The sequence below is a fragment of the Salvelinus sp. IW2-2015 genome, linkage group LG19 (genome assembly GCF_002910315.2).
Source record: "Salvelinus sp. IW2-2015 linkage group LG19, ASM291031v2, whole genome shotgun sequence".
Lineage (NCBI taxonomy): Eukaryota > Metazoa > Chordata > Actinopteri > Salmoniformes > Salmonidae > Salvelinus > Salvelinus sp. IW2-2015.
In genome coordinates, this window is record NC_036859.1 from 15,629,147 (window position 1) to 15,654,117 (window position 24,971).

General features: G+C 44.9%; 1 protein-coding gene across 1 annotated transcript in view; it reads right to left on the reverse strand.

Moving 5' to 3' along the window:
- LOC111979247 (PH domain leucine-rich repeat-containing protein phosphatase 1) overlaps window positions 1-24,971 on the reverse strand; it is an 84,593-nt gene that overhangs the window by 6,351 nt on the left and 53,271 nt on the right. Inside the window, 15 exon segments of the mRNA XM_070448843.1 lie at window positions 83-277; window positions 613-726; window positions 862-992; window positions 1,122-1,284; window positions 1,411-1,611; window positions 1,935-2,090; window positions 6,681-6,776; window positions 6,914-6,974; window positions 7,444-7,646; window positions 9,777-10,004; window positions 11,035-11,181; window positions 16,193-16,226; window positions 16,229-16,340; window positions 18,337-18,471; window positions 19,837-20,033. Coding sequence (XP_070304944.1) covers window positions 83-277; window positions 613-726; window positions 862-992; window positions 1,122-1,284; window positions 1,411-1,611; window positions 1,935-2,090; window positions 6,681-6,776; window positions 6,914-6,974; window positions 7,444-7,646; window positions 9,777-10,004; window positions 11,035-11,181; window positions 16,193-16,226; window positions 16,229-16,340; window positions 18,337-18,471; window positions 19,837-20,033 — 2,173 coding nt within the window.

Below are 24,971 nucleotides of genomic sequence, written 5' to 3' on the forward strand. Positions count from 1 at the left end.
GAGAGAAAAGGAGAAGGTTGACTATCTGATACTGTTTAAATGTGAAGGTGTCTGACTCTCTCTCTGTGTGTTACATACATACCTCTGCATGACGAGGAAAGTGTTGGTCATATGTTCTTCTTCACTCTTGGTCTTGTGTAGCTCCTCAGCCAGCACATCGTTCATGGTACACTGCAGCAGGTATGGCACTTCCACGTTCTTGTCTCCATCAAACACCCCATACAGGGCCTCACGACTCCCACAGAAACTGTTCACCGACAGGGCGGCCACACACAGCCTGGAAACACACACACACACACGCACAAAAACACAGACACGCAAAATGTTAATGATATGCCCTCGAGGATGTTAAGAGTTTAACACATACTGTAGCTCCACAGCACTGCATCTCTCTCTCACATGTGTCACACACACGGACAGATGGACGTGTGCACACACCCACCCAGACCATCTCTACTGCCCACCCCCCATTGACCTCACTGACTGATGTATTCGTCTCAGTCACCATGGTAACTTTGCTAGTGTTTTGAAAGCTCTCCCATGGTGGTCCATTTGATTCACACATGATGTGGCTGTATCCTGTAGTGTAGTGTAGCGTAGTGCGTTACTCACTTGTTCTTGACGCCCGAGGCCTCTGTGTAACCATGACTCCACACAGCCGGCCCACCCGACGCCTCATTGGCTGAGAAGGTCGGGGGCGGGTCGATGCGGAAACAGCGGATGTTACTGCAACGAAGAGGAGAGAGGAAACTTATCAAAACGATCACAGTGCAGGAATACAGATACACAGACAAACGAATAAAGAATTCAATTTGATTCCATCTTTAAATCACAACTTGTCTACACTAATAGAAGACTTACTTGAGATGTTCCAGGGTGTTGTGGTCCAGGTTGAGGCGAGGGTTGCCGGTCAGGTCCAGCTCCTGGAGTTTAGGAGGCAGGTTCTCAGGCAGGCTGATCTCACTCAGCTCATTACAGCTCAGATCTACACACTGAGGAGAGACAGGAGAGGGTTAACACACACACACACACGCACACACACACACACACACACACGCATCCACATACACACACGCATCCACACACGCACACAAATGCATATGCATGCGCGACACACGTACCTTCATCTCCATAAGCTGCATGACCTCGGGGAAGACCTCTATGGTGTTGGAGTGGGCGATGAGTGTGTGCATGCGTCTGAGGTTCATGATGGTGGTGGGCACCGTCTTCAGCCTGTTCCCACTCAGGTCCAGCTCCTCCAGCTCCTCCAGCTTGGCCATTTTACTACAGTGAAGGAAAAGGGAGAGTCAGTGAGTATGTATGTATAAGAGACAGTGAACTGTATTGTGAGGTAGACAAAGAAGCAGTTATTTGGTATGTGTGTGTGTGATGTAGCCTACATCCACTCACCTGGCAGGGAAGGTGTGCAGGTAGTTGTAGGCCATGTGTAGTACTCTGAGGTGTGTGTGTCCCGTCAGTAAGGGAACACACTTATCAGTCAGACGGTTGTTGGTGAGGTACAGTTCCTGTAGGACGCTGTTGCTCTCCTCTGATAGGCTGGAGGGAGGCAGGTGCTCCAGCTTATTGGCTGAGGCATTCAGGCACCGTAAACTGAAACAGGAAGTGAGCTCGAATGTCAGTCTTTCAACCATTAGACGTACTTTAGCAGGGATAGTAATAGCATGTAATAACTTGTATTAACAGGTGTAATAACTTAGATTAACTAGTAAATAACTGGGGTAATAACTAAAGGACACCCCTTGTCATCATGCTGTTATATTGATACAAACAACACAGATTGTACTTTACCTCAACACTACAGGCATATCATTCATTTACTTTTATTCACACCGAGTTTCATTCACTACCATGTAATCATATTCATTGTATGTTTACCATCCTATATGTAATATATGTTCATAATGTTGTGTTACCTGTKAGATTTGAGGAAGAGGTTGCAGGGCAGCTCTGCCAGCTGGTTGTGTTGTACGTCCAACACCTCCAGTAATGGGCGCTCTACTCTCTCAGGCAGCTTCTGCAGGTGGTTGTGTCCTGCACTCAGCTTCCTCAGACTGCTGCTACACAGCAACCTGCCAGTAGGGGGGAGTGGAGAGACGTCAGTGTCAAACCAGTAACAACATCGCAGTCGCAATGGGTGGGACATGGGCTGCATCTCAATGGTCAGAGTAAGACAGGGAGAGAAACAGGGGCTGCATCTCAATTGTCTCAAGTGGCTTCCTCGCCTCTTCTCCTTCTCTCCAACTGTACTGACAAAGAAGTTAAGAGCGGGACAGGTGAAGAAAATGCCTTCATATTACCTTCACTTAGTCTGTGTGTTCAGATCAGTAAAGACAAAGGCGTGGAGACAAGGAAAGTATGATTGTAAAAGATGCACCGATAAATCTTCAGAAAGAAGACACATACGTTTAGGGAATTGGCGATAAACCGACTTGTGGCTTGTGCTTAACGCAGATAAAAGACCTTCTGTGCTTACAAAGACACACAGACACACTGTCACAGTGCAGCTGGTCTGCTGGGGTGGTGTGTGCATGCGTTTCCGTGCGCGTGATGTGCGTCTAAACTGGGTCGTAACAGAAGGCATGGGATGGGGGTGGGGAAGGGATGAAGACATGAAAACAGAACATATCGGCACCTCTAGTGGAGCCTGCAGCTAAGATTCGTCATTCTGACACTTCCTGAGTAAAATATAGATCTGCAGAGGGAGATAGGGGATAGAGCGAGAGAGAGAGGGAGAGGGAACGAGAGAGAGAGAGAAGGAGCGAGATGGAGCGAGAGAGAGAGGGCGTGAGAAAGAAAGAGTGGGGCGAGAGCAAGAAAGAGAGAGAGAGAGAGAGAGAGAGAGGGAGCAAAAGAGAGAAAGGGAGAGAGAATAATACAGTGAGAAAGACAGAAGGAAGGAGCATCTGAAGTGAACTAGAGGGGGATATAAAAAGAGAAAGGATGGGATGGTGATTCATGATGATCTGGTTGATTCATGATGATCTGGTTGATTCATGATGATCTGGTTGATTCATGATGATCTGGTTGATTCATGATGATCTGGTGATTTCATGAGGATCTGGTTGATTCTGATGATCTGGTTGATTCATGAATGATCTGGTTGTTCATGAATGATCTGGTTGATTCATGATGATCTGGTTGATTCATGATGATCTGGTTGATTCATGATGATCTGGTTGATTCATGAGGATCTGGTTGATTCATGGCGCTTAGTTGGGGATAGAAGACTGTCCATGTGCAGGGCACACAGGCATAAGATGAAGTGTCCAGAGGGACTAAATGAGACTACTGGCTGCGTCTCAACAGTCCAAACTAGCTTCCTTTTTTCTATTCCTTGTGTCCTTCCCTCCATGATCACTGATCTGACAGGACATGAGAGCTGGAATACACATGGTGAAAACCCATCCAGTCTTTCGAATTATCAGTGGTTACGAAGGAAAGGAGACAACAACAGGCTATTTTAGAGTATTGAGAAAGAGCCATTTGGAGAATACAGAGCGGGATTGTACAGTATCCTGTTGGACATTCTTCTAACGAATACCCCTCGCAAACACACATGGACTGGGATATTCTGTGATGATGTCAGTGATCACTGTGCAGTTGCTTGTGTTAGAAATACAAACATGACCCAAGCCAAACACCGTTATATTTTTWAAAMATATTTTAGACAGTTTGATGAGAAGGTGTTCTTACATGATCTGTACCATAATATAGACAGAGTAAGTCTGTTTCCCCATGTTGACACTGCCTGGGACTAAGCAATGCCCTGTGAAGAAATTCAAAATCAGTGGAAGGGACAATTCCTGGTTTCCTGATAACTTTGCGGAATTCATATAACGATGTYGGCTGAGAGTCGGGGCAGCAAGTACAGGGAGTGAATATTTAATACATAAACAGAACATAACACAAAACAAGAAACACTAACAGCACACAGACATGAAACAGAAACAATACCACCTGGGGAAGGAACCAAAGGGAGTGACATAAACAGGGCAGGTAATCAAGGAGGCGATGGAGTCCAGGTGATTGTCATTAGGCGCTGACGCGCGTGAAGATGGGGTAAGGTGTACGCAATAATCAGCAGCCTGGTGACTAGAGGCCCGGAGAGGGAGCACACGTGACAATTAATTAGAAAGAGAAATGTCTCTTGGGATCAAGCTAGGCATACAAATGCTCCTGTTGACTGGGCCTCCTTCAGAGCGKTAAGAACCAAATGCACAGGATTGATCAGGAAGTCCAAATCAGATTACTATTTAAATGCAGTCGCAGAGAACATAAACAACTCTACCAAGTTCTGGACGCTGATCAAATCAGTGTCAGGTTCTAATGTCTCCTCTGGCCTTCCTAACCATTTAATGATGGATTCTAATGAAGTGAAGGATAAAGCAAATATTGTAGGAGTTTTTAACAAGCACTTCATATCTGCTGGTTCAGTTATTAATAATTGTGGGGTCCAGGCCTCTAATGTAAGCTCTATTACAGTCAACTATGATATAGGCCCCCATGTGAACCATTTTAACTTTGAGCCTGTTTCTTATACTGAGGTCTATAAAGCACCAAAGGCAATAGACACTAAAAAGTGTGCAGGTCCAGACAACCTGGACCCCCTACCTCTTAAAGATAGCAGCTGGTATTATTACTGAACCTGTGGCTCACATTTTCAAKTTGAGTCTCTTGACCAATTCAATACCCAGCATTTGGAAATCAGCTTATGTCCTCCCACTGCTAAAGGGTGGAGATCCCTCAGATGCTAATAACTATTGTTCTATCTCCAAACTCCCTATCCTGGCCAAAGTCTATGAATCCCTAGTGGACTCCCTATCCTGGCCAAAGTCTATGAATCCCTAGTGAACTCAGTTAAATTTCTTAATTGAAAAGAACATACTGAGCAGGGTTCAGTCTGGCTTTAGATCGGGGCACAGCACCACAACTGCAGCCATGGCAGTGGCAAACAACATCATTAATGCACTTGATAAAAAGCCACATTGTGCTGCTCTGTTTGTTGATTCATCAAAGGAATTTGATTCAGTTGACCATGAATTGTTGCTAACTAGACTCAATAACATTGGTCTCAGTGAAGGGGAAGTAAATTGGTTTAGGAACTATCTTTCTGACAGAACACAATGTGTATATACTGACAATCACAAGTCTAGCTTTCTTGAGATTAATAGAGGTGTGCCCCAGGGTTCCATTGTAGCTCCTGTGTTGTTCTCAATTCTTTATTAATGATTTGGGAAATGGGATGCAATCAGCAAAGTTACATCTATATGCAGATGCTACAGTCATATATTCATGTGCTCCCTCTCTGGTTCAGGCTGTTGAAGAGCTCCAGACTGCTTTTCAGTCACAGCAGGCCTCCCTTTATGGTCTCAAACTGGTCTTGAATCTACAAAAAACGAAATGCATGACCTTTACCGGAGAAGGTTAGTGGTGTCACATCTGGTGGCTTATCCATTGAAAAAGTGTCATCCTACAAATYCCTAGGTATATGGTTGGATGACAAGTTGTCCTTTAAAGTTCATGTGGACAATCTTGTGAGGAAGCTTAAATTGAAATTGGGTTTTCATTTTCGTATTAAGGCTTGCTTCCCYCTTATGGCTAGAAAGAAGCTTGTTCAGGCCACTTTTCTCTCTGTKATTGATTATGGTGACTTGTTGTATATGCATGCAACCTCCTCCGTCTTACAGAGACTGGACTCTGTTTATCATGCATCCTCCTCCGTCTTACAGAGACTGGACTCTGTTTATCATGCATCCTTGCACTTTATTACAAATGCCAAGTCACTCACCCACCATTGCACCTTGTATCAAATGGTAGGTTGAACCTCACTTTATATGCGCAGAAAGCTACATTTGTATGTGTTCATCTACAAAGCCCTTTTGGGTAAACTCCCTCTCTACCTCTGTAGTCTGGTCTCCTTCACTACCAGCAGGTAAACTCCCTCTTTACCTCTGTAGTCTGGTCTCCTTCACCACCAGCAGTTACCATACCCGGTCTGCTAGGTGGTTGCTACTTAAAGTCCCCAGGACATTCACAGTATTAGGCAAGACTGCCTTCTCGTTTTTTGCACCAGAGGCATGGAATAGTCTACAACTCATGCTTCATCTAGATATGTTAGTGACACTGAATGAATTAACATTTTGATGGGAGACTCTGTTACAGAGGAGTGTAAATGCTTTTTTTTTAAAGTCTGGATCATGTTGTTGTATTCTACTGTATTGTTCTATGTTTTCATTCTGTAATGTATGTATGGTCGCTGCCTTCTTGGCCAGATCTCCTTTGAAAAAGAGACTCTGGGTCTCAATGGGCTTTTCCTGGTTGAAAAAGTATTGAGCCATTGGGAGTAGACTGATCGTAGCTAGAGATAGATAGACAGGGAGACCATAGATAAAGAGAGAGAGAGACCGTAGATAGAGACTGTAGATAAAGAGAGAGACCGTAGATAGAGACTGTAGATAGAGAGAGACTGTAGATAGAGAGAGAGAGAGAGAGAGAGACCATAGATAGAGATGATAGAGAGAGAGACTGGCGTTAGATAGAGAGAGAGATTTACATTTGGCAATGCTTCCCATGCCAATAAAGCCTTTTGAATTGAATTGAGAGAGAGCAAGAGAGAGCAAGAGAGAGCGAGAGAGAGTGAGAGACCAAGAAAAACTGACCGTGCTGGGAGCTCAGTAACGAGGTTGTGGCTAATGTCCAGAACTTCTAGTTTCTTAATCTCACACAGCCACTCTGGGACGGCCTCCATACGATTCCTACAGAGAGAGAGAGAGGGAGAGGGAGAGAGGAGAGGCCAGGTTTGAAGAGGCTTTGTGAGTATGCTACGGTTTAGAGAGTGTCCGCACAGTATTTTCTGCAATGTTGAGTGATGAAGGGAAGTTGTTGGCCTCACCTGGAGATGTCCATGTAGGTGAGGGTGGAGGGCACTGGGCTGACCTCCAGCTCCCGTAGCTCTATAGAAGAGAACACATTAGAGAGCATTAAACCACCGACGGGGTGTGACGTGACGAATGGAAGCAGACGCTGTAGCTAGGTGGTGACAGAGACTGAGAATGACACTGGCAATAGAGGAGGAATTCCAGACGCAGTAGGCTCTCCCCACGTCCGTTTTGCGATATGAGAACAACAAAGACGTTACTTCTAACAGCGAATGCTGTTTTTTCTCCCTGCACGTGCAATAGAACAGCAGTTATATTTTTTTACAACGACGCTGGATGCTCATTTCCTCAAAACAAAAAGAATAACCAATTCACCTGGGGCGGCCAGTGGCATTTGTTTCACCTATCGCGGATCTCAGCCTTAACCGTTAGTGTGAAAAACGCAAAACTGACCCAAGATCAGCGACTAGGGGCAACGTCACCCTCCTACGTCCTTACAAGCACAGCAGGCACCGATGGACTCTAACTGGGGACGCAGACCCACCGTTGTTCTGTGCGTAGACGGCCTTGAGCATGGAGCCCTTGACCTTGAGGGTGGCGATGTGGTTCCTCTCACAGTGGAGGACCTCCAGGCGTGGGAACAGGGAGGCATCCAGCTCCTCCAGCCCGTTGTCACGCACATCCAGCTGGGTCACGTGTCTCAGCAGGTCTGGCTCGTCTGGAACCACCACCCGGATCTTATTCAGCCTGATGGCACAGAGGGCAAAGGTTAGAGGTCATGCATAATTGGACAGTTGGCAGTATGGGCCGTAGCCTAATTAACACTCATCAGATCAAGATCAATGTCTGTATGGATTGAATTATTTTTTTGGGGGGGGAGTTGTCAACTAAGGGGATTTTGAAATCAAATCTGATTTTACTTGAAGCGAACACATTGATTCAATATCTACAGTCCTTCCCGAGTGGCACGGTGGTCTAAGGCACTGTATCTCAGTGCAAGAGGCAACACTACAGTCCCTGGTTCGAATCCAGGCTGTATCACATTTGGCCGTGATTGGGAGTCCCATAGGGCGGCGCACAATTGGCCCAGCGACATCTGGGTTTGGCTAGTGCAGGCCGTCATTGTAAATAATAATTTGTTCTCAACTGACTTGCCTAGTTAAATAAAGGTTCAATAAATAACAAATAAGAGATGGTCTAATATCTCATATGTGTGGCCAAATAAATGTACTGAGGTCTCCTCTGCTATACTTGAAATCTGACCTCAACGGCCCTGTCTCTGGGTATGCACCATCGAGGTTACTCATTAACAGCTTTACGTGCCAAATGACCTGACACTCAACACATTTCTACATATTTCTGTAAAAGACTGGAAAAAGCCGCACCGACCGACAAATAGAACAGACCACTCCATATTCATCTCTAGCTACAATCACGTGTGATCTTTGGTCCTGGGCTTCACAACATGACACAGAGGCACTTCAGTGAATGTCCCATCGTCGTGACAGGAGTGATGTATTAACTAGACAAATAATGCTAAGTCACTCAAAGCCTGCTCTTTTCCAGGCAGGGAGAACATCGGTCTAGTAATGATTACGTGACTTTCCATGCTGATTCTGTTTAGCCCGGTTCTGTTCCATGCTGACTCTGTTTAGCCTGGTTCTGTTCCATGCTGACTCTGTTTAGCCTGGTTCTGTTCCATTGCTGACTCTCGTTTAGGCCTGGTTCTTGTTCCATGCTGACTCTGTTTAGCCTGGTTTCTGTTCAATGCTGATTCTCTGTTTAGCCTGGTTCTGTTCCATGCTGACTCTGTTTAGCCTGGTTCTGTTCAATGCTGATTCTCTGTTTAGCCTGGTTCTGTTCCATGCTGATAGTCTGTTTAGCCTGGTTCTGTTCCATGCTGACTCTGTTTAGCCCTGGTTCTGTTCCATGCTGACTCTCTGTTTTGCCTGGTTTTGTTCCATGCTGACTCTCTGTTTAGCCTGGTTCTGTTCCATGCTGACTCTCTGTTTAGCCTGGTTCTGTCTTCACTCTGATTCTCTGTTTAGCCCTGGGTCTGTTCCATGCTGACTGTCTGTTTAGCCTGGTTCTGTTCCATGCTGATTCTCTGTTTTAGCCTGGTTTCTGTTCCATGCTGACTCTCTGTGTTTAGCCTGGTCTGTTCCATGCTGACTCTCTGTTTAGGCCTGGTTCTGTTCCATAGCTGACAGTCTGTTTAGCCTGGTTCTGTTCCATGCTGACTCTGTTTAGCCTGGTTCTGTTCCAGGCTGACTCTGTTTAGCCTGGTTCGGTTCCACTATTTTTCTCTGTTTAGCCTGGTTGTCTTCCTTGCCGACTTTCTGTTCAGCCTGGTTCTGTTCCCTGCCGACTTTCTGTTCAGCCTGGTTCTGTTCCATACAGTTTAGTGTAGTTTCCTCTCACTGTTTGAGTTTTGCAATCGAGAGATAAGTCCAGTCAAACGTGTCCGGCCGGCAACACCCATGTGTCTACACACCCGCTGGATTATAAACATTCTGTGATTGGATTGTGACCAACATCAGTGAGATTGAATGTTTCAGGTGTTTAGACATGATTACGGCTAGGTGTAGACTGTGTTCAGATCATAAGAATGGACAAAACACGCATGGCGTTCATTGGGTGAACGAGTTGCATGCATCTGCCATTACTGTACATGCAATGGGAAAAAAATGGGACATCCAATGTTTTGGCCTGGGTGCAAAGCTTGACGTCTGCTTGTAATGAGGACACTCTGACTGGATTACAAAATGTTTCTTTATCACGAGCTGTAGATAGGATCTGAATCGAGCTTGTCTGCCCGTTTCTCTGTCTGTCCGTCCGTCTATCTATCTGTCTATCTATATCTGTCTCTCTGCYTACCGTAGGTCGACGTGTTTGACTCGGAGCAGTCTGAAGCTCTGCAGCACCAGTGTGTCCAGGCTGTTTCCAGCCATACACAGCCTCTCCATGGACACCAGACGCTCTAGCACCTGGGGCACGTGGGTAAACTGGTTGAAGGACAGGCCCAGGTAGCCCAGTCTCTGGAGTGAGCCCAGCTCACTGGGTAACTCACTCAGACAGTTACCGTCTAGGAGAAACGTCTGCAGGCTGAAGAGAGAGAGAGAGAGAGGGAAAGAAATAGAGGGAGAGAGAGGAGGGTGAGCATGATGTGAGAAGACAACATCTTAACTTTGTGTGAAAAAACACGCTGACATTTCCCTGTTATCTTAAGAATCCCTGTCTAATGCGTGGTGATCAAGTACAATCAAAAGAGCTACATTACAAACAGCCGAGTCCCTTTTTCAACGTTGTCATTCTCCACTTTCTGATACTAAGGTCTTTCCCTCTACAACCAGGAGGTGGCAGTAGTAGCATTGATGCTCAGTGGGCATTACTGAGGAATTCACAGGCTGCATTCCAGATCCTTCCATTAGAGGAGAGGAGAGGTGCTCAGCTGCTGCGAGGAAGCAGACATCACCTCATCACAGCTTCTCTCTCCCGTCCTAAAGTATCACCCCACGTGAACTACTATCAGTTTCCCTATCAGCTCAGTCTGCATTCACTTCAGGTTACCATCAGATCGTCAGACGATCATCTGAAATGTTAAACATATTTAATATATCTATGATATTTCAGAATCTATCCAATGGTCTCCTGTGTCTGGAGAAGGTGGATAGAAACTAACACTAACCACTGATACTTCATGTTGAAGGTTAGGGTCGCGGGTGAGGTCATCTGATCCTAGAACTGTGATTAAGAACAACCTTCGACCTCTCTGTCCCTCTCTATATGCCCATTGACCCCTCGCATGCATCCCAAATAGCACCCTATTTGCTATGACGTGCACTACTTTTGACCAGAGCCTCTGGGGGGAAAAAGTAGTACACAATATAGGGAATAGAGCCCTACAGTGGTGATGTCATAATACCCATAAAACCTAGCGGTCATAGGGGATTTTAGAAACACTTAAAATAAGGGCTGTGTTTCGTGTAGGCTTACCCCTTATAGGAAAAATGAATGGTGGAAATACGATTGGAACCATTTCCCTGTTTTGACCGCTAGGATTTATGGGTATTATCACTCATACTGTGGTACTCTATAGGGTGCCATTGACCCCTAGACACTTTCTGGTTCTTACTTGGTCATGGATCRCACAGCTTGGCCCACYTTGGTCAGATAGTTACAGCTGAGGTTGACCTCGGTGAGGGTGGGGATGTCACAGATGACCACGGGGAACTGACCCAGCTGGTTGTTAGACAGGTTGAGGCTACGCAGACAAGAGAACCTGAGAGAGGGAGCCGAGGGAGGAGAGAGAGGGAGGTTGTGAGTAGTATATTTAAGCAATAAGGCCCGAGGAGATGTGGTATATGGCCAATATACCACGACTAAGGGCTGTTCTTAGGCATCATGCAATATACCCTTAGCCGCCGTGGTATATTGGTAATGCCCAGAGGAGCCTTATTGCTATTATAAACTGGTTACCAACGTAATTAGAGCAGTACAAATACATGTTTTCTCATACCCGTGGTATACGGTCTGATATACCACGGCTTTCAGCCAATCATCATTCAGGGCTCGAACCAGCCAGGTTATAATATGTATTATGTAGTTTGTTGGTTCAAGAGTAGTGTGCTGCTGTGCCCATGTAACCACACTGTTATAAGAGTAAGTGCACTCTGTTAGAATGCTCCCAAAGTTTAAAACAAGCGTCAAAAGACTATGGGACTTTCTCTGACCTTTTCTGTTCCTCTGTCATAATGTGGTAAAATGTTAAATATCACACATCTGTGATATTGTGAAGTTAGCAAAGTCAGTGGTTTGACTCAACAGTCAAAATGAAAATACAAATACATTGTCATGTAGAGGAAACAGGCAGTGTGTGTTGTCAGTAGCAACACCAGAGGCTAGTGGCATTTGGCTTTGTGTCCTATGGTTCAGCAGTGACCTTCAGTCAAGTCACCCTTACAGGGGAAAGGGGACAGGAGAGAGGTGGATGGCACACGGCCCCACCACTCCTGGGCCGATTGCCATGTTAGCATCAAAGCTGATAACCGCACAAACAAGTCTGCTGGCTTTTAGTCTGGCAATGCTTTGAATCGATCACACGTACACACGCACACACACACACACACGCACGCACGCACGCACACACACGCGCACGCATGCACGCAGCCAGTTCAGCCAGCCTCTTCATCATGTGTTATTAGAAAAAGGGAAGCTAGATGACAGGGCTATTAATTTGCAAGGCCATTTAATTCCAGCTGAGGTAGGGAGGGAGGCGTCCTCCTGGAGGGGCTGAACGAGACAAGGAGGCCGGGACAACCCTGTGCTCCTGTAGATCACCAGCTCAAATCTGCTGACTAACACCACACATACCCCCCCTCTCTGCTCCCCTCTGTCTTTCTCTCCCGCTCTCCATCTCGCTGCATCTCTCTATCTGCCCCCCCCAGATTAGCCAGATTAGCTCTAGAGAGTGATGTGCCAATCAAATATGGGTAATCAGGTGTGTAGGATACTAGCCCCTCCCCTAATCCCATAATGCAATGCTCTATTACAAAGGTCATCACACAGGGAGGGGCTGGATCTGGTTCCGTGCATCTGTTTAAACCTTTGACCCCGTCCGTGTATTATCATATTTATAATGCTGCCTAAAAGTTATGAAGGACGAGAGTGGGAGGTGTGAGAGAGCGAGAAAGAAAGAGGGAGGTAGGGAGGGGGAGAAAGAGAGGAGGAACACCACTTGGAAAAATACTAAATAGTCAGATGCCATGGTGTGACGGAAACCCAGTGTTTATAGGGAAACAAAAAGGGAGACAAACCAGGCTTCCAACCTTTTTATGCGAGTAAAGTAAATGTCGGATTCAAAAATGTCACAGCAGGCCTGATGGAAACAGAACGTTTGTCCGTAAACTTTCAAAAMGTCGGCAAAACAAAATACGCTAGACAAGGTGGGATCTTTTTGWGTCGGTAAAATTAATTATGCGAGAAATGGTGGTGGAAACGCCTTTTTGGGTAAATATTGATATCATTGCAATCATATTGAAGTAAACTTAGTCACGCAATGATATGTTGTTTGGTCCTCCCACTACGACGCGGGAAAGCAATGCCGTTTATTAGGCTACAGATTCTATAAATGATGATGAACTTCACAGGGTGGTGAAAGTYCAGGGTGATGAGCTTGATGCCCCTTTCAATAAACATCAAGGGTCTTATTCTGGTGACATGATGATTGATGCTTGGCTGACATTTGACAAATAAAACTAATCTTGCTATTTTGTCCATAATAATCTCATCAGGTAGGCTATACCCATACTGTACCTGCCAGCTGTTGGCTAGAGGTACGTGCCAAGACCAGAGTGGCACATTTTATTTATTTMATTTTATTTATTTCACCTTTATTTAACCAGGTAAGCTAGTTGAGAACAAGTTCTCATTTACAGCTGCGACCTGGCCAAGATAAAGCAAAGCAGTGCGACACAGACAACAACACAGAGTTACACATGGAAAGTCTATATACAGTGTGTGCAAATGGCGTGAGGAGGTAAGGCAATAAATAGGCCATAGTAGCGAAGTAATTACAATTAAGCAAATTAACACTGAAGTGATAGATGAGCAGATGATGATGTGCAAGTAGAAATACTGGAGTGCAAAAATGCAGAAAAGTAAATAAAAACAATATGGGGATGAGGTAGGTAGATTGGGTGGGCTATTTACCAATGGGCTATGTACAGCTGCAGCGATCGGTTAGCTGCTCAGATAGCTGACATTGACTATATAACACAACATTTTTCGTTACAATCTATCAATCAAATGTATTTTCAGCAGATGTTACAAAGTGCTTATACAGAAACCCAGCCTAAAACCCCAAACAGCAAGCGATGCAGATGTAGAAGCACGGGGGCTAGCAAAAACTCTCTAGAAAGGAAGGAACCTAGAGAGGAAGCAGGCTCTGAAGGGTGGCCAGTCCTCTTCTGGCTAGGCCGGGTGGAGATTATAAGAGTACATGGCCATTAAGGCCAGATCGTTCTTCAAGATGTTCAAACGTTCATAGATGACCAGCAGGGTCAAATAATAATCACAATGGTTGTAGAGGGTGCAACAGGTCAGCACCTCAGGAATAAATGTGTAGAGTTGAAAATGCGATGGAAACCCATTTAACTTGTAGTTTTTATTCAATACATGGGAATTTCACTGCAAAAGTTATTTTGATGTGCACTACGTCATCACGCACAGCCTTTAATCAACAACAAGTCACTTTGGTGGAAACATCTCTGGTGGGAAAATGCGCATATTGTTTTTATGCAGATTTTAGAATACTTGCATGAAAATCTGTCGCCAAGTGGATGGAAACCTAGCTCCTCACACACTCTCTCTCTCAGGAAAAATGTGTGTCTGAACACACACACAAACCTGAGCCAATACACATTGTGACATGCTCACAGACACGGTGAGAGCTGAGGAGTCTAGACTAGGCCATGTTGTTCTCTCTCGCTCTCTCTTTCCCTGTCTCTTTCCCCCTCTCTCTCGCTCTCTCTCCCCCCCCTCTCTCTCTTACCCCCCCCTCTCTCTCTTTCCCCCCTCTCTTCTCGCTCTTTTCCCCTTTCTTCTTCTCTTCTTTCCCCTCTCTCTCGCTCTCTCTTTCCTGTCTCTTTCCCTCTCTCTCTCTCTCTTTCCTCTCTCTCGCTCTCTCTTCTCCTGTCTCTTTCCCCCTCTCTCTGTCTCTTTCCCCTCTCTCTCTCTCTCTCTTTCCCCTCTCTCTCGCTCTCTTTCCCCCTCTCTCTCTCTCTCTTTCCCCCTCTCTCTCGCTCTCTTCTTCCCTGTCTCTTTCCCCCTCTCTCTCTCTCTCTCTCTTTCCCCCCCTCTCTCTTTCCTGTCTCTTCCCCCTTCTCTCCTCCCCCCCTCTCTCACTCTCTCTTTCCCTGTCTCTTTCCCCTCTCTCTCTCTCTCTTTCCCCCCTCTCTCTCGCTCTCTCTTCCCCTCTCTCTTCCCTGTCTCTATCCACCCTCTCTCTCTCGATCGCTCAGCCAATAACACTTTAATACGATGACCCTACTAATGTAGTTAATACTCATTAGTACATTGTGTGAGTCTGATGCCCAGCAGGGATGCTCTGTAGCAATTAAACCCAAATACATAAACAACCTCCATATCACATCATATCCTTTTATCTCCAAACTAGCAGCTTTTCATCGGTCATGTCCGTCTTTTGATATTCAGATTATCCCCTGCATTAGCCAGGATATAGAATATGAAGGCCAAAGCCTCGTATAATGTTGACGGTCCTGGCACATGTTCAGACAGGATCAGACGAGCACATGCACACACTACTCTAATCTGCAGTGATCAAGATTCTGTATGCCCTAATTCTGCCTTCAACCAGCCTCTCTGTCTGTCTCAAACAGACAAACACACAACCCAATATTCTCTCTCACGCACACATACAATCCCCCACTCTAGTCCTCGCTCTCTCTCTATCATCGTAGACTACAAGGACACTAATATACATACACACTTGCACGTGCAGTTAAATGACAAATCATCTTCTGAATTTCTAAGACAGGCTGTGACAGGCGTGAGTGCACACACACACACACACACACACACACACACACACACCAACACACACCACACACACCACACACACACACACACACACCACACCACACACACACACACACACAACACACACACACACCAACCACCACACACACACACCACAGTGTATAGTACATCTTGGCTATGTGCTTTAATCTGGGGCCAGATGGTGCCCACTGAGCAGTACTGAGAGGGAGAGTGAGGGAGCCAGGCCATATTAAAGCCTCCCTGCAGAGGCAGACAGGTCTGGGCTACCCTACTAGACTCCATCCACTCCGACTGTCCAGGTCAACTCAACTAGGCCTGTCCTGGTCCTGCCCAACTCTGACCATCCCAGCTCAGGCCAGCCTTACCCTGCTCAGCTCTGCTAGACCTGGTCTAAGCAGCTCAAGTCTGCCCAACCAAGACCACTGACACTGCCTTGCCCACTAACTGACACTACCCATTCATGCATCTTAGCCCAGCACTATTCTGCAAGTCCACTCCAATCTAGGCTAGTTCAGTCTAGTCTAGCCCAGTCCAGCCCTACCCTAATTGTGACCCTTTACAAGCCAACCAAGCCAAACCATGCATGCTCAGATCTGTCCAGGCAGAGCAACTTAACCAGGCCAAGCCCACCCCACCCTACCCCTTCTTGAGACCCAACCATCCCATATCAATCCAGTCCTGAGTGTCCAATTCCCCTGGATGGTACCACCTACCTCTGTAGCTGGTACAGACGGTGGTCTGTGGGGGGAAGTTGTGTTTGAGGTTGAGATGGGTGAGGTCCTGGCTGTAGAAGAGGTTGGGAGGCAGCTGCTCCAGACTGCAGCAGGACAAGTCCACAGAGTTGATCCTCTGGGACACCATCTGACCCACCGGGGGAGGGGAGAGAAAGGGGAAACCTGGTGTCAAACATAATTATCCCGACTCCGCTGGGATGTGTGTGTGACTGGGGGGGGGGTTGTGCATTTGTGGGAGGATTGTGTGTGTGTGTGGCCTAGGGCGGTTATTAACAGGTCATCGATAGGTCAGGCGTTTTAAGATTAGAAAGGCAGGAAGTCAACCACGAGTGAGACAGGGCAGGACATAACAGGCCACCTCATGTTATTTACTGTATATCTCCCGTATATCTACTGTATATTTACTGTTATCTGTCATAGCATGACTGAACACTTAGTCCAGTTCCACTATACTCTCCTTACCACTATACTCTTTACTAAATATATTATTATTGCTATACATCTTAATATCTATAAACTGGCCTTTACTATGACAATAATGTCCTTCTTTAGTACTCCGCTTAATTTTATACCTTTAATATTATAATATGCTACGCTTTAATATTATTGCATCATACTTGCCGAATAATATAAGAGGGCTACTATGGTCACTTATAGTATGCATCAGCCTTATATTACTCCTTACACTTGGATAAAGTTATCTTGTAGCCATATAATAACTTCTTTAGCTATCTAATACTCTTAATCGTTGGCACTATTATCTCTCCTTGGCCACTCATAATCGGCTCTAGCTAACACTATACTCGCATTACTAATATAATCCCTTGCATATACTCCTTATCTATTTACGCTTACAAATATTCTTTCACTTACGGAATATAGGACCTCCTTACCACTATACTACTCTTTTACAATATCTCCCTATACACTAGTACATACTCTTGAGTATACTTAACTTCCTTGTCCACTTATGTCTCATATGCATATACTAACTCCGTTACATATATATCTCTTATATGACTTCCTTGTCTGTTATACATCCCAGTACAAGAATAGATCTTCGGTTTATTAATAAACTACTACTTACTAATTCTACTCGCTCTTCACATCAATACTTCTTCCTTATTATCTCCTTACCACCATACTCTCCTTACTACTATACTCTCCGTACTGTACTCACCACTGTACTATCCACTGTACTCTCCAGTTCACTATACTATCCTTACTATATTCTCCTTACTATACTCTCCAGTTACACTATTCTGTCCTTACTATACTCTCCTTACTATACTCTCCAGTTACACTATACTGTCCTTACTATACTCTCCAGTTACACTATACTGTCCTTACTATACTCTCCTTACTACTATACTCTCTACTATACTCTCCAGTTACACTATTCTGTCCTTACTATACTCTCCAGTTACACTATACTGTCCTTACTATACTTTCCTTACTACTATACTCTCTACTGTACTCTCCAGTTCCACTATACTCTCCTTATTATACCCTCTACTAAAGTGTTTCCCAACTCCAGTCCTCAAGTACCCCCAACAGCACACCGTGTAGCCCCGGACAAACACACCTGATTCAACTCAATGAGGGCTTGAAGATTAGTCAACAAGTTGAATCAGGTGTGTTTGTCCAGGGTTTCTCAATAAAAATGTGTGGTGATGGGGTCAATTGAGCACTGGGGATGGGAAACACTGCTCTACTTTACTCTCCTTACTGCTATATTCTCCTTAATATACTCTCTACTATATGATCCAGTTCCACTATACTCTCCTTACTACTGTACTTACAATACTTCCCTTACTGAACACGGTTAACTAGCTACTCTCCAGGCCTGACTACTGCTCATGCCACTCCTCCTCCCAGTCCTACAGTGGGTTCTATTCTGAGTGTTCCCCTGGGCTTCCATGACACGCTCGTCCCTGATAATATTTATAAAATTGGTTTCCTGGCTTTGGCCTACTTCAGTAAGGATGAGAGAGAGGAGAGTGATGAGTGAGTGAGTGAGAGAGAGTTGTGGTGAGTGAGAGAGAGAGAGACAGAGAGACAGAGACAGAGAGAGCTACTGTTTCACCCCGAACTGTACTCCCTGACACCACACACAAATACACACTGATGTACTTGGCTGCGTGTCGGTGCCAGCGCAGGTGTTCTGTGAAGCTGTCAAAGCTGACGTAGTAGGTCTGGCTCTGGGGCCCTGCTGAGCTGAACGCCAGGCAGTGGCTATGCTTCTTCACCTCCTCCACCTGCACACACACACACACACACACACACACACACACACACACACACACACACACACACCACACACACACACACACACACACACACACACAACACACACACACACACACACACACACACACACACACACACACACACACACACCCCACGTTAGGCCATGAGACAGCATTAACAAACACACACCTTCAGTTCACACCTCCAGGGTAAGTCACACATTCAAGATAACCATTGTCGGAAAACAAATCGCCAGTTAGACACGACAACGACAACACACACGCCTTCAGGGTCAGACAAACAAGATAAACAAACCTGTAGGGCTATTGACTGAACAAATATTGATTGCGTACAGAAAACACACATACCTATAGGAAGAAAATAACACATACAGCATCCAGGGACTTTTTCAGTACACAACACAGTCCCTGTTTTTAAATGTTACAGGCCATGGTCAATTCAGTGACGTCATCAGCACGGGCTGCAAGGTTCAGATGGTCATATTAAAAGGGCCTCAGGCTGCAATTTCCGGTCAAGCGTCAACTAAGACATACACGAACACGCACATACAGTTATGAACGCACGCTGCGGAGATGTATGGGAATCTAGAGATCTAGAGGTCGTGTCTTGACACGACATGATATTTGAGCTGCGGTTGCGGTGGGATGTGGGGAGTCACAGTCCTTTATATGCCTAGATATAGTATGTGGCAGGCTGATAGAAAGACCCTTTCAGGAGTGCCCTTAGGGCTTATTCAATGGGCCTATCTGTCCTTCCCTGCTGCAGATACACAGCCATAAAGCCATAAAGAGATAATAGTCATAAACCAAAGGCTCTCTCCCTAACTCCCTTTTTGGAATGTGAAATCCCAAGCCAGAAAATGTATTCGTGAGGATCCAGCCTGAACTAGGCAGGACCACGATAAGACTTTTAAATTGGAGGACAAAGTGAATAAAGGCCAACAGTCCATTTAGGGTATAGAATACTTGATGTGGAGAAAGCAGATATGGAATAAGGATGTTGGAAGATTAAACATGGATTTGCAACGATGACTTATTGGCCCTTCACCAGGACTCTGTCACAGAGTTGATTATTAAAGACTGTTGATTTGATTTTGACTGWTGATTTAGCTCTGTGATTACACACTGATTAGACGGAGTCAAAAATGAAGACAAATGGAAATGGAAAGCTGGTGAGTAAAGTAKGTTTTGTGGATGCCACATTGGTGTCATAGAATTAGAATGAACTTTGCGATTTTTCTTTCTGGCGTGGGTACTCTCAATATGGCTGCCGGTTCAGCCGTCACAAAACATTGTCAGTAGTGTCAGTAACAGCAGTCTTGTCAGTAACAGCAGTCCTGTGTCTTACTGTACCTTTCCTCCGATGAGGGGCAGGATGTGCATCTTGCCCGTGTGGCTGTCTTTGACGGAGGAGACAATGAGGCAGGTGCCACAAAGGATCACCTGGCGTCTGGTCCAGCGGTTGACTGGCAGCTGGAGTTTCCCTTTGCGGACATTATACGTCCCCGACAGTTGCACGCGTTCCGAGCTCTCGATGTTGTGGGGCTTTCCTGGAACACACACAAGGAGAGGGAGAGAGAGTTAGCATAGTTAACATCCAGCTAATAACACAATGGGAGGGGGATACAGTTAACATCGTTAGAATCCAGCTAACTCAACACACAGAGGAGAGGGAGCGAGAGTTAGCATAGTTAGCATTCAGCTAACTCAACACACAGAGGAGAGGGAGCGAGAATTAGCATAGTTAGCATTCAGCTAACTCAACACAGGGCCAGTAGCACAGAGACCTGTATCCTGGCCCTGAATCTATTAACCCAAAGCTAATCAAGTGACATAGTAATTGTGTATTACTATAAAGCAGATAATAATTATAATTTTGTTTATTTGCATATTGTACATACAGTATATTGTCAACCCTGAGAGATATGAATAATTAAATAGCGTAGCAGCCTAGCGCCCAGTCAAATCAATGCTGTGTTAGCATAAGCGCTAAACAGTCACAGTCAGCACTGATGCCGCACTCTGTTAGCATACGGRGCTGAATAGCTTTTAGCATAGCATTAAACACAACACTGATAGTCAGATAATAGATTCGGATGATGCCAGGTGCTGTCCACTAATTCAACACTAATTTGTTATGGCATTCTTTGAGCTGTCTTTATTCCCTTATTCCCTTATGAACCCATCGGTTCATCTCCTCTGTGACGTGTTCCCTCGATCTCTCCGTTACCCTGCCAAATGGCTTGTTTATCAAGTTGTTCTGTCAATCAGTCTACCCATCTGTCTTTTCTGTCTCTCCAAGACATCCACCTGCTCTCCATCTTGAAAACTGGRCTGCCAACTCTCTCGCTCTCTCACATTCTTCTCCACTTGCATGTGCCTCTCTGTTCTTCTCCMATCTATCTATCTATGAACAGAATCTCTGCCTACCTGTACACTTGTTTGTCTTTTATTATTCATGTGTCCACCATGTGTGCTAGGCCAAGACGCTACGCCAAAGCATCTGATGTAGAACAGATGTGGAATGGACACGACCCCGGGCCATAGAAAATGACTCACATATTACTGTAAACGACAGTAAATCACTCCTGCCCTCTACATCTCTCCCACCCACTCCACACTGGGTTTATGAGGGAGAAGGAGCTGCTGCCGGTAGTATAGAAGGGTAGGGTATGTACACATGCGGACAGGAAACAATCCCAGGTCAGAGAGATACAGGTAACTTCCAAAATAATGGAAACACTTGAGTAAATGAGGGATAAAAAAATTAAAATACTAAGTATATTGAAAGTAGGTGCTTCCACACAGTTGTGTGCAATTAACATCCCATCCTGCTTAGGGTCTTGTATAAAAATACTCAGTTAATACCTTGGCTAGAAGAGATCTCACCCACTGGGCACATACTTCTGATTAACATGGTTGAGTTGTTAACTAACCGTGAGTTAATTAAGCAATTAACATCCCATCATGCTTAGGGTCATGTATAAAAATGCTGGGGTAGGCCATTATTTTGGCTACCATGGCTATGCTCCCATAGGAGAGGGTACGAGTGGTCACTGAATGGTTTGATGAGCATGAAAAGCATGTAAACCATATGCCATTGCCGTCTCAGTCACCAGATCTCAACCCAATTGAACACTTATGGGAGATTCTGGAGTGGCGCCCGAGACAGCGTTTTCCACCACCATCAACAAAACCCCAAATTATGGAATTTCTTGCGYAAGAATGGTGTCCATCGCTGCTATAGTTTCAGACACTTGTAGAATCTGTGCCAAGGTGCACTGAAGCTGTTCTGGCGGCCCAACACCGCATTAAGAGACTTTATGTTGGCGTTTACTTTATTTCATCAGTTACGTAACCCACTGTAAACCACTCCTCCATCTCTCCCATCCACTCCAACCCAGACAGGGATAGAGAGAGAGCTGGTGGGGTAGTACTATGGGGTAAGTACTAAGTACCAGGACAAGCTCTTACAGCTTTGAATAATTCAACACAGGTCTCTTACATGCTGACTGTTAGACTAACACGAGAGAATGCTGTATGACACATGGCCCAGGGCTAACACTTTTAGCATCGCTTTAAAACTCCCCCAACTAGAGAACACTACACACAAGTTACCTACTCTATTGTAGGGAGCTTACAACCTAGCGACCGCCTCAAGAGGTTTGGATCTCTAGGGTTGTAGGGTTGACAGTTGCAAAGTCCCAGGTTCAAGCCCCGGTCAGGACCAAGGTACACTCAAAAGATTATCGCCACTGAGAAAATTTCAGGTCTGCTGAGCGCAAAGTGTGGTGTTCAATGTAGGCCTACATTCCATGAGACTTATGGAAAAAAAACATGCATGGCTTGACATTAACCTGTTTAGCCACTTGTCCTTCAGATAAGGTGACTGAAAATGTTGTTGTGTTGTTTGACGCAAGAAACCACTTCCTATACCATTATTACAGAGAATCAGACAAATTATGCTACACTCTGACTATTGGCTACTTAGCTGATTCAAGCCTGTCTCAAAATACAACACTGCCCCTTTAAGACAAAATAAATCTCTTTACTTGACTCTCTTTTCAAAGATGTCTAGAAATGTACACGTTTTGTGCTTTTCTAGGAAGCAATCACTCCCCTATTGCTGACTACAAAGGATCTATAACTGGGCTAATAATTCACTAACTAGCAAAGGATATTAACAAAATGTTTACACGTGGCTACACGCAGCTCTCACTTTGATCTCAAAACAAGCGCATCTACTCACGACCGCTCATGCTGTACACACGGTCCAGTTCAAAGTAAATGGCACAGATCCATATACGCCAATGGTCTATTTGCATATAGGCCTACTGCAGCTCTGATTGGTTATGTCACACCGGTCTGTGTAAAGTACGGCTGAGTACTGTGTGTCAATGCACTTGGCAGCAGCTAATGGAGATCCATAATATATACAAATGCAATAGAATCCTACTCCGATGCGTTCTGCCTCCAACAAAATCTCTTGCATAGTTCATTTTGTTTCGGTATGTTGCATTGAAAGTGGCTAATATTGCGTTGATTCGATCACAATTGCCACAGTAAAYGGAAATGTTGATATTGTTAACAGGGAAAACTGTAGAACAGTGGTCACCAACCTTTTCTGAGTCAAGATCACATTGTCAAAATGCAAGCCGAGATCTACCGCTCCGATTTTTTTTTTTTTTACACGGCTTAAAAAAACATTAACCAATTAAAAACAGTACTGTAGCAATGAGGTTTGTGCAGTAAGCTATATCCCCAATACATTATCACCGCAAATTGGCTTTGCTTGAATTGCCCTGCCAATGAATGCATTGCTGTTTGGACCATTTAAAAAAAAAATGAAGATATTTTTTTAAAATGAGGAAGGTTATATGATCACACCGGTAATGATTGATCATATATTTAAATAATGTGCTTTTTCTTTATTGTTTACTGATGGTGCCTGCGTCTGATGGTCAGTCTCAGCGGAGGGAGAGCGCAGCAGACTGAGGATCCACTGAACAAAAAGGAACACCGTCTTCCAGCTGATGGTGAAKCTCGAGTCGCACTGCATTATTTCTGCCTCTTGCACAAATTCATGTTGTTACTCCTCTGACCAGAGAAAGTGAAATATCCCTTGATATTAAAAAAGACCCAAGCCGCTAATACTAACAACGCAAGCCTGTAGATACACTTTCACTGCTTGTTGTAGCGCTGAGTGGAAATAGGAAGAACGCGCATTTTATGGCTTATAATGAATACAAAGTGTTGACAGTGCTGAGTGAGAACTTAAACATGAACTCATCTCTTTGCTGTATTCGTTGACAGTCTCTCTCTAGTCATGGTTTTTAAACGTTTAGAAATCTCACAGTATCAACTTTGCTGTAGCTTTCTTTAATGGCTGCTACGTTACTGCAGACACGGTCGTCTGAGCCATCCGATTGGCCAGCGGTAGGCCTATGTTGCACTTGATTTGCTCTCTGGGCCTGCTGGAAGGCAGAGTTTGTATCTTTAGACACATGCAATGGTTAAAAATGGCAACAATTTGCTACCTAGCGCGCAGGGCAGCTGAATCGGGTGCACCTACCGCCCGAGACCAACACAGGCTTTATCATATATTTTTTTTATTTATTTTTTTACAGAAATGTTTACCGATAGAATAGGAATGCTTGGAGATCGACCAGCCGTTTGCGATCAACCGGTTGGTGACCACTGCTCAAGAAAGTTAAGTGAACTTCAATCTCCTGCTTTTCTCTGTGGGCTGATATTTKCTGCACGGCCGTCTCGGGCTACTGCTCGGCACAGCTTAGAGGGAACATTGTTCAGTACTACATGTACACCCTTCTTCCACACAATATGTACCTAGTGCTTTCAGTCTGGTCCTAAAGCAACTGGAACAGTGATTGTGCTCGTTTCTTTGTAGCTCAAGATACTGTGAAGTAGGCTTGATATTGTCAGAGACAAGGGTTGAAAAATAAATTCACTGAGGAAGTGCTCATGTTCTGAAAAGCAGACTCTGAGCCCAGGGCAAAGGGCTACATTTTAATATGAGCTACTGTGATCAGCACTTTTTCCCGCTGTATCATTACTATGCAGTGACCTTTGCGCCATGCTTGCTTTGGCCTCATTTTCACGCTGAAATCAAATCAATAACCTACTTTGCAAATGGACTGGTTAAATACTGAGCAGGTGCAATGCAGTACCTTAACACATGGTCAGAAGTGAGATGCTACGATAGAGCTCAGACCTCTACAGTACAACCCAGTTCATTTTCATAATTAAGTTTGCGAGTCGGATGAGAAATTGTTTGAACAGACAAATTATTCACCAGCTTTTAGCCTCAATAAGTCACAATGGCAATCTCACTATATCTAGGGCTTTGTTGGAACACTTTCTCTCCCACACACGCATATGCACACACACACACACACACACACACACACACACACACACACACACACACACACACACACACACACACACACACACACACACACACACAC